General features: G+C 41.6%; 2 protein-coding genes across 5 annotated transcripts in view; both read right to left on the bottom strand.

Annotated features, from left to right (window-relative positions):
• The window catches only part of fbxw7 (F-box and WD repeat domain containing 7), a 98,373-nt gene extending 92,864 nt beyond the window's left edge, over positions 1–5,509 (bottom strand). The window contains exons 1-2 of one of the 4 annotated variants that reach the window (XM_053418311.1): positions 5,418–5,481; positions 820–903 (exon numbers count right to left, since the gene is read on the bottom strand). The gene's annotated coding sequence lies outside the window, so the exon portion shown is untranslated. Of the gene's footprint in view, positions 1–819; positions 904–5,417 lie in introns of all 4 variants that reach the window. The other 3 variants (XM_053418314.1, XM_053418315.1, XM_053418312.1) reach the window with 3 other exon arrangements.
• A 3,812-nt stretch (positions 5,510–9,321) lies between these two features.
• On the bottom strand, positions 9,322–16,356 carry tmem154 (transmembrane protein 154). The gene is made up of 9 exons (XM_053418310.1): positions 15,905–16,356; positions 15,139–15,228; positions 14,126–14,188; positions 13,596–13,631; positions 13,234–13,416; positions 12,859–12,913; positions 12,656–12,732; positions 12,114–12,156; positions 9,322–10,340 (listed from the first exon to the last, which is right to left on the bottom strand). The coding sequence occupies exons 1-8, from the start codon at positions 15,996–15,998 to the stop codon at positions 12,119–12,121; spliced, it is 636 nt and encodes a 211-aa protein (XP_053274285.1). The 5' UTR covers positions 15,999–16,356; the 3' UTR covers positions 9,322–10,340; positions 12,114–12,118.
• Between the last annotated feature and the right edge of the window lie 886 nt (positions 16,357–17,242).

Below are 17,242 nucleotides of genomic sequence, written 5' to 3'. Positions count from 1 at the left end.
TCATGGAAATCCAGTCAGTAACTTCTGTGTAATCCTCCTGGAAAACTAAAAACGTCTGCTGCAAACATAACCTGCCTGGTGGAGGTAAAAAAAAAAATGAGCATGATTCTACATACTAGTACAATACTGTGTACTGGATAACCACGGGGCACGAGAACAGAATACATCCAGTATCTTAAGGTCACGTGGACTCCATTGAGTTTTGGGAAATTCCAAAAAGTCTTATGGTGCTTGTTTCGTGTTTATTGTTTTTGCATGAGCTCGCACAGACACATTGAAGTGGATGATTGTGGTAGGTGTTTCACAGTTGTCGGTAAAGGGAAGTAAACATTGGAATGGCTTACCACTTGCAATCAGGGAGTGTCCTATATAAACCAGATCTGTGATCACTTCTAAAGCTCAAATCATGCTTCTCCGTCCAAGTAACAGCGCAGGTCTCACACGTAGCCTCCAAACGGAGCCGGGGTCGTGCGTGTGATTCGAGATGCAATTACACCGCTGAAGTGGAGGAGGAGTTTCTATGCTGGTTTGGAGCATCTTCTGGTTTCTGGTCAGCTTATTTACAAATTCTCTGGTGTCTGTTAATTCACAACAACTGCGAGTGTTTCTAAGCAGATCGTGGTGGAGTTGATAAATGTTCAAAAGCAATTTTGGCTAAATTGCAGAGAACTTCAGTGATAAGACCACAGGCTATATATCGTTGCAATGTTACCTCCATTGTGCCAAATATCTGCACCTCCCTCGGTTTCATATCCACTGAGGTGAGGTTAAGCTAGAATGCTCATACAGAGTGTAAAAGCTAATGTTAGCGTGCCTTACATTCATGTGGCTGTGTGGCATGCAGCAGCTGCATCAGGAAATGTCATGCCCACTGGCACCGGACCACAGATCCCATTCCAGGCCCTGGAAAAGAATAACAGGTATGGAACTGTATTGAATCTCTTAGCCTTCAGAGACAGCTGAGAATCCATGTCACAAGCGTTTCACTTGTGGATGAACCTCGGTGGTTCGGACCAATCAGCGTGGAGGGAGTGATCATCAACAATAACGCTGGCTCATAAAGAGGATGGTGTAGATCTTGCAATAACATCAGTTTTATCAGAGCTGAAAAACACTGAGGGCTCTTTTCTCTGCGCTGAAGGTGTTTTTGCTCTGAGACTGGGATCGGTAGATAGTTTATCCAGTCGGCTGCCAAGTATTTTGTGAAAGCGCCTGTCTGTTTCTAAACAGTTTCCACTGAAGGCTATTCAAATGGTGCAGGCTTTGCATCTGACACATCAGGTTACTCTTAAAGGGATAGTTCACCCAGAAAGGAAAATTCACATGTTTCTGTTTACAGCACATGTTCACCAGCATCAGAACCTCATCACCAAAAGCTCCTTCTGGGTTGACATGAGCTTCTTCTATTTCAGTTTTGCGAGGAGATTATCCAGAGTTGAGTTTAAGAAAGTTAGTTGAAGAAGTAACGAGGGTCTCTACTCACAACTCTCCGTTACCTTCCCGACAACAGGATGCTGATTCAAACTAATGTAAAAGTTCAATAGGCAAATTAATCATTACTTCATTACCTGCTTAGCAACTTAATCTGGGTGGGCTCCTGTTCTTACTGCTGCTGTAACAAGTTGGCAAAGATCAGTAAAAAAACAAACAGGGAGAATTTAAGGGAGCTTGAGAAGGTGAGAAAACAAAAGCCCTGCCATGTGTTGTGATGTTTGATTTCCCTACAAGGCTTGATCATTTCTGTCCTCCTTGATGTTATCCACTGTTTTCTCACAGTCCTACTTAATGATTTTCCTACAACTTTATATTCTTCCTGACTTCCTCCTCCTGTTTCAGAATTTCAGCTGCAAGTTCAACTCTGAGGCGTTTCTCTGTCGCTAGTTTTAAACTAACCTTCCGCATTCCACTCAGTCCAGTAAATAAAAAAGAGTATGTTCCTGATGCAAAAGAAGAGAAACAACAGAAGAGGTTATAGCCTAACAACATCTTCACAAACATTTTGAACGTGGGAGCACCAAACAAAAGTAGGTTGTGCTTTTCTCCTTTGCCGTCAATCTGCCATTTCCATCATTTAGTTTTCTAAAGTTTGTAAAAGTTTGAATTACACACTATTTATTAGAATTTTTTTTAGCCAGGAGCAGCTTTCCTCCAGTTTAATTCTCTTGGACTCTTTGAAGGTCACCCTCCCCAGTCCTGAAGTGAAGTTAGCAGTAACAGGGTTCTCAGCTAAACTAGTATTTTAAATCTGAAGAACACAGGAGAAATCCAACATGGTTGCAGTTTCCCTTATGACACAAGATTAAGTGATACGTTTCCTAACAGGGTTAAAATTCAGAGGAATAATGTGGTTGCCTGCAGCGCAACTCCAAAAAAATAAGTTTGTGAAATAGTGATCATCAGCAACTATTAGTCTCACTGAAGCAAGTAGGTTAAAAAAGATGCTTCTAAGTGTTATTCCTTAAATAAAGTTCAGTCTCGAGCCACTAAGACGAGTCGTGTCTGTAATGTACACCACCTGGATGCTGCCAACTACTTACATGCTTAATAACGTGTCTCACTTTGACCTCCTTCATATTTTGTCAATACGAGCTTCAAAGCCAGGGAATCTCAGTGTCCATGTGAGAATGGTTTTGGGAAGGCCCCGGGGTCAGTGAAACAGCAACAGCCAGGACTGTGGGAATGTGAAGCTTTCTGCAAACAAAGTCCAGGATACCCCTCATCTCCCAGTCTCCAAGGCCTTGCCGCAATAATCACAGCCAGCAAAAACGGTATTTCATCACACGGAGCCATGTGAACTGAAACGGTGCCACGCTCGTCTCAGCGTTGGAGACATCGTTATACTGGTTTTGTTTTGAGATGGAGGAGCAGGTCTCACTCTACATTAAACGCAGCATTAACTGTAGCTGCTCAGTGTGTAGACGGTAAACTGCCTCGTGAGTTTTTGAAATCCACAACGATTTCAGACAAACTACCAAGACGTGTGGTCAATATTAGACACAGCAAAATGAACATCGTCATATACAGAATGTCCATACCTGCATATTATTTATATGGTTCATGTGATCTACAGCCTGGCTTTTTAATGGCTGTGGCATCATGGGTAGCAGCTGAGCCCACATCTGTAACCACCAGTCCCTTACCATGTACATCATTCATCATGTCTCCTTGGTCCAGACAACAAGACCACGACATCCAGGTTAGTGTCACGTAGGAAATCACGTGGAAATCTGGAAGCTTCAAATGTTGGCTTGTCACTTGTTTTAAGTGTGTAATCATCAGAGCTGAATCACAGATTCCACCAGTGTTTGGCTGTGACAGGATGCAGGGTTATCAGTTCCTGGCCCCTGTCCAGACCAACAGTGTGACATGTTGACATGGAGCCCAGATTAATGAATGTGTTAATATGCCACATCAACTCTAAACTTAAACTTGGGTTTACTCCAGACGGGTTTCTTTCAACATGAGTTCCAAAAGTTGCGCTCATTTAACAGCCCCTACTGCTGCATGATCGCATTCTGTAGGTTCACAGGCCTTCAGGATGATAGATGGGCTTTGAACACATCAGAAGCTTTCTCAATCCAACTGTGAAACAAGAAGCTAAACTGAACAAGCTGAGCTCCCAAAGTGGATCTTCTCCAATTACTTTAAATCCAACAAAACAACTCATTTTGCAGGTGCTGAACCAATTCCATTAATTAACTCCTCTTAGAACATAAAATAAATATATGGCACCTTGTAAGACACACAAGTAGGGTTGACAAGAGTCAGCACTGGTTTCTTTGTAATCTTCAAGTAAAGTGCATTCTCAGACCTGATAGAAATCATCATTTCAGACTTTTCGGGATTTTCACACAACGGCCAACAAAAGCAATTTTTGATACAGCGACATGTAGGTGCATTTGTAATTTGATAACTAAATAGAAAGGTATCTGCCTTCTGCCTGTGTGTAAACAGGTGGATTCTGTGGTCAGGCTCTCTGCATTACTCTGACCATGTGCATTAAAGAAAACCTCCTCTGCAAGTGCACTACTTTAATCCATGTGGTTAAAAACACATGCACAAGTTCTCGGCTTGAAGATGTTGTGTACGAGGCATAACTCATCTTACATCATCATTGAGGACACGGCACAACACACAAAAGACTACCGTTTGGTTGTTTTTAACTCGTTTAAGAGAAACTTCAGGGCCCAGATCTAACACTCTGGTTTATAGTCTCGACTTGGGGAGCAAGAGATGCTGTGTGTTTTTAAATCCTCCCTGTCTGATTTAGAACTAACTTAAACACGAGAGGTCAAATAGTCATTAACAAGCAACACGATGGAGAAGCAGGTGTTGTTCTCCACGAGAGGAAACGAGCACCGCAAGTCAAAAAATCCCTTTCAAACAGTGATATAGCTTAGAGTGACAAAGTATGTCATCCAACCTGCCTCCACCTGACCTGGGTTTAACACCACGCTATAGAAATGTGTTAACTCCAACACATATAGGTCATTGTTAGGGATATTTGTGTTGTATTCAACTGAGTTCCAGGCTAAAAAAAGACATAATGTAGGCAACTAACACATATAAAGTAAGTCACTTAATTCAAATCAGTATGGGCAGAATAAACATGAGGCTCTCTCTCTCTCAGTAAAACACAATTTAACTCCACCACAGGTAGAAAGCCTTCAATAAGGGAAAAGTGGGATTTAGTTCTGCTGAGCTGCTGCATTAGTTTCAACTTTGTGTGCCTATTAAACTGCTCAATCCAAATCCTTCTTCCACTAGAACTCAAGAACAAAGTTTACTCTTCGCAGACACAAGAAAAACTTTGCCAAATCTTGTTGTCAAGTCTTTCGACAGCACACAAAAGGTGTCGCTCATGTTTTCATCCAACCGGAGCTACAGAGCTGAGACACACATCCACTTCGCACGGGGTCAGCTCGCCCATGAGCCGCTGAACAGTGGAACCAGAGGAAAACTCACTTGCGAACTCCCGCCGTGACTTTAATTACCCGACCTGTGTCCGTCTCTAATAAAAAACAGACCTTGTTGTTGTTTGTGTCTATATGTTTTCTGCACGTTTAACTGCAAACGCTTTGTAGCTTGGAGTCGAGTGTGTGGAGGAAGTTTTTTAAAGGGCTCGGTGTTGCAAATCCGAGGGCTCAGATCCGGGTAAACAAACCCGTGCACGTTCTGATTCACGCAGGCAAACACGAGCCCGGGATGCGATCGGCTACAGACATTTAAAAAGAGCCTACTTCAACTTCTTCACACATCGTGCAGCAGCTCCACATCGGCGTTAGCAATGCTAGCTCGGCTAACCAACGAGCTACGTGCTAGCTGGGGCTAATGCTAGGCCCAATTCCCCCCCAAGTGCTCTGATCTGTGGTGTTTCATGCTTATGGTGGTACCCTCGGTTTTTACTCTGTGTTTACCTTAGAGACGCGAAGCAGGACCGGGGCGGCGGGCCTCCCCCAGGCGAGGGCTCCTCTGGGGGTCGTGTATCCAAACCTGTACTGGGCTAAAAGGGGCTGACGCTGGGGGGTGGGTGGGGGTCTCCGCTGGGATACAACACAGCTCCTGCCTCTTCTCTCGGTTCCCTCCCTGCAGCGGCGAGCGCTCGCACCGGTTTGCACCCAAGCTACCGCGTTAGCAACCCCTGCTAACTAGCCTCTGCGAGCCCACTCCGGGTAATGCTAACGGGCTAGCAGCTGAAAACATCAAGTAAGCGCTAACGTGAGCCGCTCCGTGAAACTGACGCCGGTGTCCGTCCCTCCTGTGACTCGGATCCTTTACTGGGAAACGCACGGTGACCTCGGACCAGTACCGCGGGGGGGACACATCCACAGGGACCAGATTTGTGCCGTTCACAGGCTGCTCAACACCCGCCAGCTCCGCTCGGCTCCTGACTCTCCACCGACTCGTGTCGCGGCTGGATGACGACAAGGGTTTTGTTTGCGAGTGGGCGCTCGAATGTGATGTAACAACACGCGCCCAGGTGTTTGAGAGAATAAAACTGAAATAAAAATGATCAGATACATTTTTAGAGAAATCTAATTTATAGAACAAATGTTTGTTAAGTTATTGTGTATTAATGATTATTGTTTGTTAGTTTACTGTATTTTAACTTGTTATTTATTTCATTTATCGACCAAAGAAAACTATTTAAGTCTATTTAGCTGTTCAAGCTTCTAGATAGATATATAGATAGATGGATACTTTATTAATCCCTTGGGAAATTCAGATCATCCAGTAGCTTATACACCTAAACACATCACTGACATACATACATAAATCACATACGGAGAACATATTTACAGATACAGGAATGGAGTGCAATGATGTGATTGTGTTCTTGTGCTGCTGGAGTGGATAGAACAATATAATATATATATATATAAACAGCAGAAAAATATATAAGAATATGTAGTGGTAAAGTCTGTGCATGGGGCTAGTATTGCCAGTAAAGGGATGAACAGTGGGTTGGTATATAATAATGAGATGAGATGAATAATAATATGAATCAAAGATCATTTAACATTGTGGTAGTTGTGCTCTTACAACAACCTCAACACTACCTCTGATGATCAAATGCTTATTATTAAATTTACAAGGTTTATGAAGAGAACTCACACAATAATGAGAATATAAGGCACGACAGAGCTGCCTTATCTATAATCGTACATTTCAGTTTTTTATATAAGGTAACACATGCCTCACAGATATGGTCCAAGATATAAATAATTAATACATACATAATGAATTAAATTAAACACAACTAAGTATTTTTTAGATGTATCCCTTATCGTTGACGTCATCCATATCCATTCACACGTTTACCTATTTGTAATGATAAATGGAAATCTCAAATATATTTTAGTCAATGATTATTTTTTTTAAATAATAAGAATTAGAAGAGGTGCACTCCCTGAGTACAAATCCTGCAAGAGGAAAACCTCAACCTGATTCGTCCCAGCATACTGAGCCATATTTACTCACAGACAAAAGGAAAAGGAAAGATAAAAAGGAAGCAACGGTGGATTAGTGAGCTGCGGCTGCTGCTGCAGAAGTCACTCCTACTGTGCCAGCTATGGTTAGCTTTGGCTCATGGTGATTTTCATGCCCTGTATCTGGATCCTCCAGGGAAAGTCTGGAACCGTGAGATATCACCAAGCACCAAACATGGGATCCTGGGAAGTGTGGAATCGTGGCTGGCACCCAGTCAATGAAAACTGAAAAGCAGACCCTGGAAACAAAGGATGACTGTAAACACCCTCACTTTGTTATTAAATGCAGTCACAGAACGGGGTTGAAAGCAGCTGTGGCCGTGCGTGTGTTTATGGAAATTGCTGATGAAAGTGACGCCGCATAAAAAATCCAAACTCTCGTCTGGAATTGTCTGTAAGTGTGATTTCTCAACCGGCTGTTCCAGTCGTTTTCTCTGTGAAACTGAAGAGTGAAAACATATTGGATATATCTGGGTGTTGTATGTGTTGATGTCAGGGCTGGAGCCAGAGAGATCACAGGTTAATGTTTCCCAACAGATAGTTTTGATGTGACTTGGACATCACTAATTAATTTGGATGTTTTATTAATTTAAAGACAGTTTTATGACAGGTGTTTTTGGTAGTTGTGTCTATTTAAGACCCCTTCACACAGTTTACAGCCTAAGTGTCGAACCTGGGTTGTCAGAAGCTCAACAAACATTTTAGCCTGAATAAAAGAGTGACCTATATATTTCATCCGAGTCCCTCCCTTGCTTCCGGGGGTTTTAAACCTTCTGTTTGCTAAAAGCTGTTTGTATCATCCACTCAGGTGGGAATTAAAATATGTTATACAGACAATTGTTGTTTGTTGTATCTCTTGACAGGAAAACTAATCAAACCACCAAGTTCTATACAGTATCTTATCCATTTAATACCAAAAGATTATTGAACATGTTCTCTCATGTCCAGTTCACTTTGGAGAGTTTAAATTCTGACACTCTTCTTCATTATTCAACCCAAATTCGGTTCCGTCACATATTTTAAAAACTCACATTCCTGAGCTGAAGCAGCGTAAAAATGATTTAGAGCGTGTCTTTAAAAATAATAAGGATATATTGTTATTAAATGAACCTCCTCGAAATACAGAGGACATGAACTCCAGTGGCTCTGGTATCAAATGTTGAACAACTGGTGCAAGAGTCAACCTTTCATAAGAGGCAGGGAAAAGTTTCACACGCTTCCAATTGCTCATCACAACTCGGGAGAGAATCCAACTCACAACTATTGTGAAGTCTCTCATAATGCCACCAGCACACACAACCTCTCTCTCACACACACAGATTCCCTGGTGTATTACGTGTTTCCCTCTCAAAGATTGCCCAAGAACGACTGAGTGTGATGATTGCGACAGACGTACGATGCTCGGAAGGCAAACAAACAGGGCTGCTGGGGCGCCTGTGAAACAGAGCCGATAGAGTGTGACAGCAAGGCCTGCTGGGAAGAGGGCCACTCAGTCAATAGAGCCTGCTGGATTCAGAGAGCGGTCACTGGAAATATGAACGTGTCCGGCGAGGGATAACATCACATCATTTCCGTTCACTGGGGCCAACAGGCCTGTGATGGATTTAACACACGTGTCTCATGTTATAGGCTCAGGTTCCATCAGTCCCTGCATTTCCTGCTACTAAGTGTTTGTCAAAGTTGTTTGTGTCACTGACGTGTTTACATTTAAACCAGTTTGGCTGGAGTCTGTCGCAGTTTGCTGACTTCGCACACATTCAACAAAACCTGGACCGGAATAAAAGATCAACAAGGATTCATCCTATATGAATCAAATTTTATATCATGTTACGGACCTTGACTTTTCCATTGTGACAACGCCCTGAGAAGGCCTCTCCCTGCAGGAGCCTGATAGGAGGAGCTTGGTCATCAGGTAGAGTCACGTGATGGTCCGGCTGCACCATATTCATAGTGGCATAAGTCCGATTTTCTCCTTTCCTAATTCCTTACTTCCTATCTCCAACCCTTTGTGTTTTGCCATCAAGGTCAGGTATCAGTGGTTATATTTATTTTAGACTTTTTGACCGCAGCCCTAGTCTACATCTCCCCCACGGCTTCCACTGAGTTTGGTTTGAGTTGTAATTTGATGTCTCAATTGAGATTTCCTTTTCATTTCTTTAAAACAAACTAAGCTTAGTTGAAACTAATGTGTGGTCTTTGTTCAGCTTTGTGAAATCAGTCATTCGCACACATCATCAAAGTGTCATGAAGGCCTGAACAAAACTACAGAGAAACCAGTCAAATATCTGTTGGGATATTTCATAAAAGTGGTGGAGTGACAGACTTTAACACATTTTCACTTTGACATTTTATTCCAAGGTTCATCAGCAAAGTAAAAAAAAAACACTACAGCCTTATATGAAATATTTACAGAAGGCGCTCCGTGAAAATAATCTCCCCTGGTTTTCTGTATTCCCATATTTACAATGTAAGGGTCTGGAAAATACTCACAGACATTTGTGCTCATGGTTAGATCAGTGTATCGACTAAATCTGGTGACAAAAAAACATCTAAGAGTGTCTGTGGAGACACTCTTAGATGTGTTTTCAGTCCGATTCTATGGTGAGATCAAAATCTTATCAGTAGTAGCTTCTAGAAAGCTATTTCGGTAACTTATCAAAAAGACTAAGACACAGCAGGCGTCTGGTTTCCCACGCTGAGATCTCAATCGGCGTCTGACTAAAAACTCCTTCTCGGAACCAGCTCTGCACAGGCATGAAGAAGGAGTGGCCCTCCCTGTCATGCATGCCTACAATCATCAACAGGATATTTCCCCTTAAAAAAACCTGCAGCTGGAGGGAGTCACGCAGTGTAACACAATAAAGAGGCTGTGAGCCGCAGATGAGTCGTCAGCAGCCATTGAGAGCAGTGGTGTCTGTGTGTGGGGCGGACAGGAGTGTCTTAATGCAATCAAAGAACAGTGTGAATCAGGAGCTGATTCGACGAGACAGAAAATACAGTACATTTCCCTGCTGTAGTACAGTAAACAATAAAAAAACAGGCAAAGCACAGCAGAAGTAATTCAAGGTGGCAACACACAGATCATTGACATTTAAAAAAAGCCAGTGTTTAACACAAGAAAGTCCAACTTGCACGTTGCTCTCCACCGCAGACGATGAGATTAATCTCTCTCACTGAAGGTTTTACTTTAAATACAAAAGTCATGATTGGGAGTTCCATCCAAAGTCTCATGAGGTCGTTTCCAGGCAGTAAAATGATGCAGGATTATTGTAGAAAGGTCAAAACGTCCACGTTGTCAACGCTGCTCTGACGAGTGTGTGTCCTCGTGTTGTGGGAGCGCGTCTCTTTGACCTGGAGGGAAACAGAGGAGACAACGTTTGGGACAGAAAACGAGTGCAGCTCTCTATCGTCAGAAGTTCAACTATATTGAAATGAAGCTGATCTTCGACTGTATGTAAAGATGAGAATGTGTGTGAACACAATGTTCAGAGCAAGAGTCTGTGCAGAAGTGAGCAGGAGATTGAGCCAGGTCAGTGAGTTCATGCTCAGCCAATGATATTTACTTTGTATAAATAGCTTTAAATAACTCATTACAACAAAATGTACATGAAAAATGAACAAAAACATCAGGTCGATACTTGCAATGACAGAGAACCCATCTTTGAGGACAATTTAAATGTTTGACTTTTTAGTTTGTCTCACGTCCCGTCCACTTACATAGAGGAGGCAAGGTATAGGACATATACCGAAACCAGCCACCAGGGGACAACCAAAACCTTTGGGCTTCACTTTTGGGGAGTAGTCATGTGCCTGACTGACAACTAGCTGTGAACATGTTTTCGGCTCTTTTCAGCAAAGCTCCTACTTTTTCATATTAAAAGGGACTTGTATGTATAAACAGTAATTGTACATGTTCAACCTCTTCACTTTCAAAACTAACATTGGGATCCATACCTATGAATGTTAAACATGATCTTGTTGCACCTCTCCTACATGTTACAGCATTTCCTGTTTAACATTTTCAGATGTAGAAGCAAAGTTCTATCACAACGACCACTCCAGATGTTAATGTAGAATAGCATCTAAATAGTTGACATACAAGGTAATTCTCTTGGTAATCACTACTTTTGTTAGAGTGGTATTTATGTTTTTAAGCTTTTGAGCATTTGTTTCATTTTCCTCCACAACCACAGTAGTTCAATTGTGGTTTAATTTCATTGCAAAGTGACTTTCATGGCAAAGACACTTTTTACGCAGTTTCTAAAACTTTGTATTCTTTCTGTCTTTGTATAATTTGATGTTGTGATTAAGCTGCTGTGTAACTTCACACCCAGGGAAACACTTTCCGCCACAGCAGCAGCAGCAGCAGCAGCAGCATCACATGTTGCAACCACAGCTGCAGTAACATCCCATTGACTTCTGTCCTGACATGTCTTTTGTAACCTCTCTGCTGAATGAAGGTGCTGTCTAACCCCTGCACAGCTTTGGAAATAAAACCCAGAGTCTGTGTGTCAGTGTGTGTGTGTGTGTGTGTGTGTGTGTGTGTGTGTGCACGACATTGGTCAACAGTTCATGGACCTTGACCTCTCCTTCCCTTCCAGACTATCCCAGGGTTAAGTTTGTTGCGAGTTGCGACACACTTCCAATGCGTGCCTGGTGTAATCACTAACAGATGTTAATGTGTACTTGCTTTCAAACAACACCGTGTGTGATGACGACAGGGTCAAAGTTCATCGGCAACAGCTCTAGTGAAACCAGCTGGAGCATCACAACAAACAGAGAGAGGGCAAACTGTCTTCTTATTACCAAAGTCCACTGTTGGTCTGTGTTGTGTTAGCACTGTTGTGTAACGAGCTGTGTGTAATAGGTTTGCTGCAATACCACGATGTCAACACTATGGAAAACTTATTATTTTATTATAATCGAAGCGGGCTGTTTTCACACCTGCAGGATTGTTTATTCATAACAAAAGCTCTTTATCAAGTAAATCCAATAAACATGACACAGTTGATGTTTTTGATCAAACTATGAATCAAATAGAATAACATGCAAACAGACTTATAATGCAAAAAAAAAATTCTGGCTAAAAAGGATGTTTTCAATAGAAGTGTAAATTATTCTCACCATAATTAGAATCCTGCATGATTAGAGTCCTCTGCAGTTTCACCTAAAACAACCAAAAACCAGCAAGTAAACCTACAAATCACCAGTGGGATCGATCAAGTCAGAGAAAAGTCATTTTCAAATGAGAGACACAGAATTTATAAAACTGACACACACTCAGCCTTGTGCTGCATATTGTCCTCGTATACAGGAACAGTGACCTCTGCTGGATAAACTCTACCAACGCAGGTTATGGCTGAAAAGAACTGACTCTAATTTGCCAATTTATTAGGTACACCTAACTAAAACCAATGTAGTTTGTGGTTTTTGTCGAACCTTATAGTATATTTCTATATGTTACTAAAAATATTAGGGACACCTCCCAATGCAATACAACTGTTTAAAAGGGGTCAAAATAAAACATTACCATTACATTATTAACTATATAAAGTTGCTGATGTAATCCACTGCATGAGTCTCAGCCTAATAAAATGGCAGCTCCCTATTTCATTTCATTCTGATATGTTTTTAAAGGATTATTTTGTTTGTTTACAGAAACCTACCGTCTTTTTTCATCCATTGGTCCATCTCTTCCATTTCTAGCTCCAGCACCGAGGGGACGTCTTCTTCAAACATGGGCCTAACATGCATTTAACAAAAGATTTAATGAGTCAATGAAACTAGGTCGACTAACATGCAACACTTGTTTTCTGACTCAAGCAGCCACAGTTAATGGGCCCATATGTTAAATTATCAATATACATACATGGGCACCTTCTCTTCGCTGGGTCCATCCAGATATGGATCTTCCTTCCTGAGCTCTGTGAGAAGAGAACCTGCTTCAGTCACTGTCAAAATATCCTAAAGCTAATTTATTGAATTATAACTAATGTATCGATAACAGATATTCAATTGCTATGGTCTCTTTTTTAATATGACTTAAATAAAATATATATATATACATTTGTTTTCCACCCAACTATACTGATTTATTGCTAAACAGGTTGTGAGTTACATGGTAATTGGATCATTTTAAGGCATTAACAGAAAATATGACATATTGGGAAGTTTTCACAAAATAAAATTCAACGCCACTTAGATATCTATGAAACCAAAACAATATGCACCTGATTTCACACACCTTGATTTCTCTTGTTTCTGTTCCACTTGCGGCTGAGGAAAATCCCACAAACGATCACGCCGATGATCACGAACACCAGCACCCCGAGGACGGTGATGATGATGACACCCAGAGTGTCGTCTTCCTCTGGTGTTGGGGTTGGCTCTCCATCACGGGGCTCCCCTGTACCTTCTACTGCCTCATCTGCAGAGGCAACACACTGGTGATCAGACATGTCCTCAAACCAGCGAGGATCCAATGGAAACATTTTGTAAATAATCATGGCAACAATAACAACAGTAACGATAATAATAATAATAACCATAGTAAATACTGTCCTGAGTTTTATTTTTCCATTTCCAGTCATGGTTCATGTGACATACCTTCTCCTGAGCCTCCTCCGTCATTTCCCTCTGTTCCTGGAATAAACAACATGTGAAGGATTTAGATTATTTTATCGAGTGTTTTCAGACTAATGTAATTGCTTTTCAAAAATACCTTATTAGCTTTTTTTAAAGGTTATCTTATGTTTTTATGTATCAGTATTGTAAGAAGCATATTTTGTTCTGTTAAATATACACTTAGAGATGGACCCTTGTAGAAAAGAATGACCCTCAGTAGAGCACAAATCTCCAGTGATGCCCAACAGTCCCCTGGAACTCATTCATATATACACAACAGATCAGAGGTCATAACGAAAGACGTTTCATCATCAGCTATGAGTTTACATATTTTTTTAAAATCTTTCAATGTAAAAGAAAGTTCCTGGATCCAAACACATGATCTGGATCCGCACCAACATTGAATATTTTTTTCCGCGCCCCATACCACATCCACAGTTTCCTGGAAATCGGTTGCTTTAGTGTCATCTTACTCAGGAACAAACAGAGAGGGGTGAAAACAAAAATCTTACCTGGATCTTCTGAGGGTTCTGGGTCTGTCGGAGCAGTTCCCTCAGGAGCAGTCGTGGACGACACTATGAACACAGATCATCACCATTCACAGTTTATGGATATATATCTGGGAAATATCTGACTGCAGAATAAATCAACAGACCTCAGGCTCTGACCAAGGGTTTGATAATAACTCATAATGATATTTTCCCATCATTATTTCTCAAGACAGATTTCAGCTAGTATCCAGGTTATTAAGTTTTACTTCCCAGCACCAGAACAGAGTCAGTATTTCGTCATTCATCCAGGAAAGGATTTTGACTTTACTACTTTTTTCTGAGGAAGGGGGGGGGGTGGAATTTGGAAAAGATAAATGAACAGTTGACAGGATATAAAAAAAATATGAAAAATCTGAATGACGAATCCCCGACCGGGACTCATGAATACAGTGTTTGTAAAAGTCCCGCCACAGCCCTGTGGCTCGGAGCAAGTCAGACAATTCTCTGTGTGGATCTCAGTGTGAGAACCTCCTCCTCAATCTGTCGCCACAGAGATGGAAAATTATCTTCACTATCCTCTTTTACAATCAGTTTTCATAGAACAATGTCATTTCTATAATTCATCTTTGCTGCTTTTTTCCTCTATGTTTCTATGTGTGTTCTCGGTTTTTAACCTTGGTTTGTTTTTTGTTTTGTGTTGTTCGTCCCTGCTTGTATTTGCCTATGACACTTTTTTTTTTATATCCACTGTTCAAGGAGATGTTGTCTATCACTGTGACCTTCCTGGCTAAAATAGAAATTAAATAGAGAAGAGAAAGAAAGAAAGTCCTTTCTTCCTGGAAAGACAGAAAAGACTGTAACAGCCCTTTGTATTCTGCCCTGTTCACTTCCCAGTTCTACATTTTCTTTGAAACTGGAACTAAAGGGGTCGAACCCGGAACATGAGACATGAACAGACACCTACATGTCTACAGGCTGTCGGCCACATATACATATTCTGAATTCTTTGATATATCTCATGATTCACGTCTCACCTGGGGTATCTGGGTCGACATCTTCCGTGTTCGAGTCATCTGTTTCTGGAGTTTCCTCCCCTGCATCGTCACTTTCCTCTTGACACAACGCTGCAATGCAAAGTCCCTCATTACTTTATATCCTGTCACTTGGTTTGTTTTAAAGGTCAAACACACAATAACTATTCTATTATTTTCTAAAGAGGTTTCATCTGCCTTAAAAAAAATAAAAAATAAACTACAGCGGAGGTCAGTAACCCTCAGATCTCACAGGAACTTCAAACTTCCTTCTGCATGATTTCAAACGGTTGCAACAAGAATCTGAACCGTTGGAGTAATCACACGCTGCATTGAAAAGAGGAGGTGGAGATATTTAACATGTTGAGCAACAGAGTTTTGTCAGGGTTCTCTTGCTTCAGAAAAAGAGTGTAGATCTTAAACGAGGAAGAAGAGGAATAAACGTCTTCAGAGTATTGGGTTTAAAGTGAAGTACAGGAAGGTTTTAGCTTCTTTAGAGGTTTGACAACAAGTGGATTGAAGTAAGTTAAAGCTGAACAGGAACAAAAGAGAGTTGAGCGATTGGGTTGATCAGGGGCCTTGTTGCTCAATCTTTCAGTTTCTGGTGTCATTACAAGATCAGAAGAACTTCCAAACCAAACGTGTTTCAGTCGAGATGTTAACCTCAAAGCATCAAAGTCAGAAAACCTGACGACAGCGGCGAGGAGGCGAGAAGGAGGCGAGTTTGTTGTGTCTTAATCCAGAAGGTAAAAGAAAGAAAAAGTCCTACCTGTCCCAGTCAGAGCGATCAACACCAGCAGCAGCAGGAGGAGAGGGGTCTTCCCCCGGGAGGCTCTCATGCTGGCAGGCCGAGAGGCAGACATAGTGCCATCCTGCGCCTGCTGCGTTCTGTTCTGTCACTGCATCCCACTTCCTGATTTGACTTTACATGTCAAATGGAAGTAGAAGAAGAAAAGAAAAGAAAAAAACCACACACACACCCTCAGATTCACACAGATAACTCACTCGGATGTGATGCAATCGGCTCTGTGCTTGTAGCCACAGGTCGGACGGCTCCTCAGCTGCAGCACAGTCACATTCCTGCCGGGGAGGTATGCCGCCCGACAGAGCTGAGCAGACTTAAAGGAAGAAGAAAAACAATTTGAGTTCAGCGAGAGCCAGCTGCTCTGCTGCTGTCTCTGGAGAAATGGTCTCTGTGTGTCTGGCTGCTGCCTAAAATAAATCCAAGGCTGTAAAAAAGTGTTGATCTGTGTCTGTTGCTCTGCTCAGGCTGGATCCTACTGTAAGTCAGTGTCTGTGTGTCAGTGTGTGTGTGTGTGTGTGTGTGTGTGTGTGTGTGTGTGTGTGTGTGTGTGTGTGTGTGTGTGTGTGTGTGTGTGTGTGTGTGTGTGTGTCTGTGAAACGCTGGTGATGAATTGGAGGGTCATGCTGTTGTGATTATCTATGGACAAAGGCTGTTGGCCTACTTTAAAACACACGACAGTGTTTTCCTTGATCTAACAGAGCGTCTGCAGATAAACTGGCTATTATTCTGTCTCTTAAATCAACCACTCATACACTTCTTGTATCAATGGTGGACAGTAACTAAGTCAATGTACACAAATACTATACTTACGTACAAATTTGAGGTACTTGTACACTCAGATGGAGATATTGCAGGTTTTACTCGACTCCATTTGTCTCACAGCTTCAGTCACGTTTCAGATGAGAGTGTAAACCACGTGTCTCCAGATGTGTTGAAGTTCAGTGTTTGTGATAAACTGAAGCATGAACTGGTTTTTTTATGGGTAGAGAAAATTCTCAATCGACATTTTAAAACCTCTCTTGCATTGGCTGGAAAATACATCATCTAAAAGGCTGGAGACTTGTTAGATGTGATGCATTGCTTTAGAGTGAGCTACAGCAACAGTGTATAAAGTCCAGAGCTCAACCTGAAACATCTAGAGCAGCAGTGCAACATCCACATTTATGCAGCTGTGATATTTAAACAAAAATATAAGATAGAATAGGAAAAAACTATTTCTGCGCTATAGTGACTTCACTTATTAGCACAGAACAGTGCAGCAAAGTAAAGTAAAGTACATTTAAGTAAAGTAAAGTAAAGTAA

The sequence above is a fragment of the Pleuronectes platessa genome, chromosome 3, assembly GCF_947347685.1.
Source record: "Pleuronectes platessa chromosome 3, fPlePla1.1, whole genome shotgun sequence".
Classification (NCBI taxonomy): Eukaryota; Metazoa; Chordata; class Actinopteri; order Pleuronectiformes; family Pleuronectidae; genus Pleuronectes; species Pleuronectes platessa.
This window is presented reverse-complemented; position numbering and strand designations above follow the sequence as displayed.

Bases quoted from the DNA above. Each gene is read 5' to 3' on its own strand.
- tmem154 (XM_053418310.1), bottom strand. From the start codon at position 15,998: ATGTCTGCCTCTCGGCCTGCCAGCATGAGAGCCTCCCGGGGGAAGACC. The intron at 14,189-15,138 runs GTGAGACGTGAA...CTGTGTTCATAG, and splicing joins TGTCGACCCAGATACCCCAG to TGTCGTCCACGACTGCTCCT. The intron at 13,632-14,125 runs GTAAGATTTTTG...TGTTTATTCCAG, and splicing joins AGAACCCTCAGAAGATCCAG to GAACAGAGGGAAATGACGGA.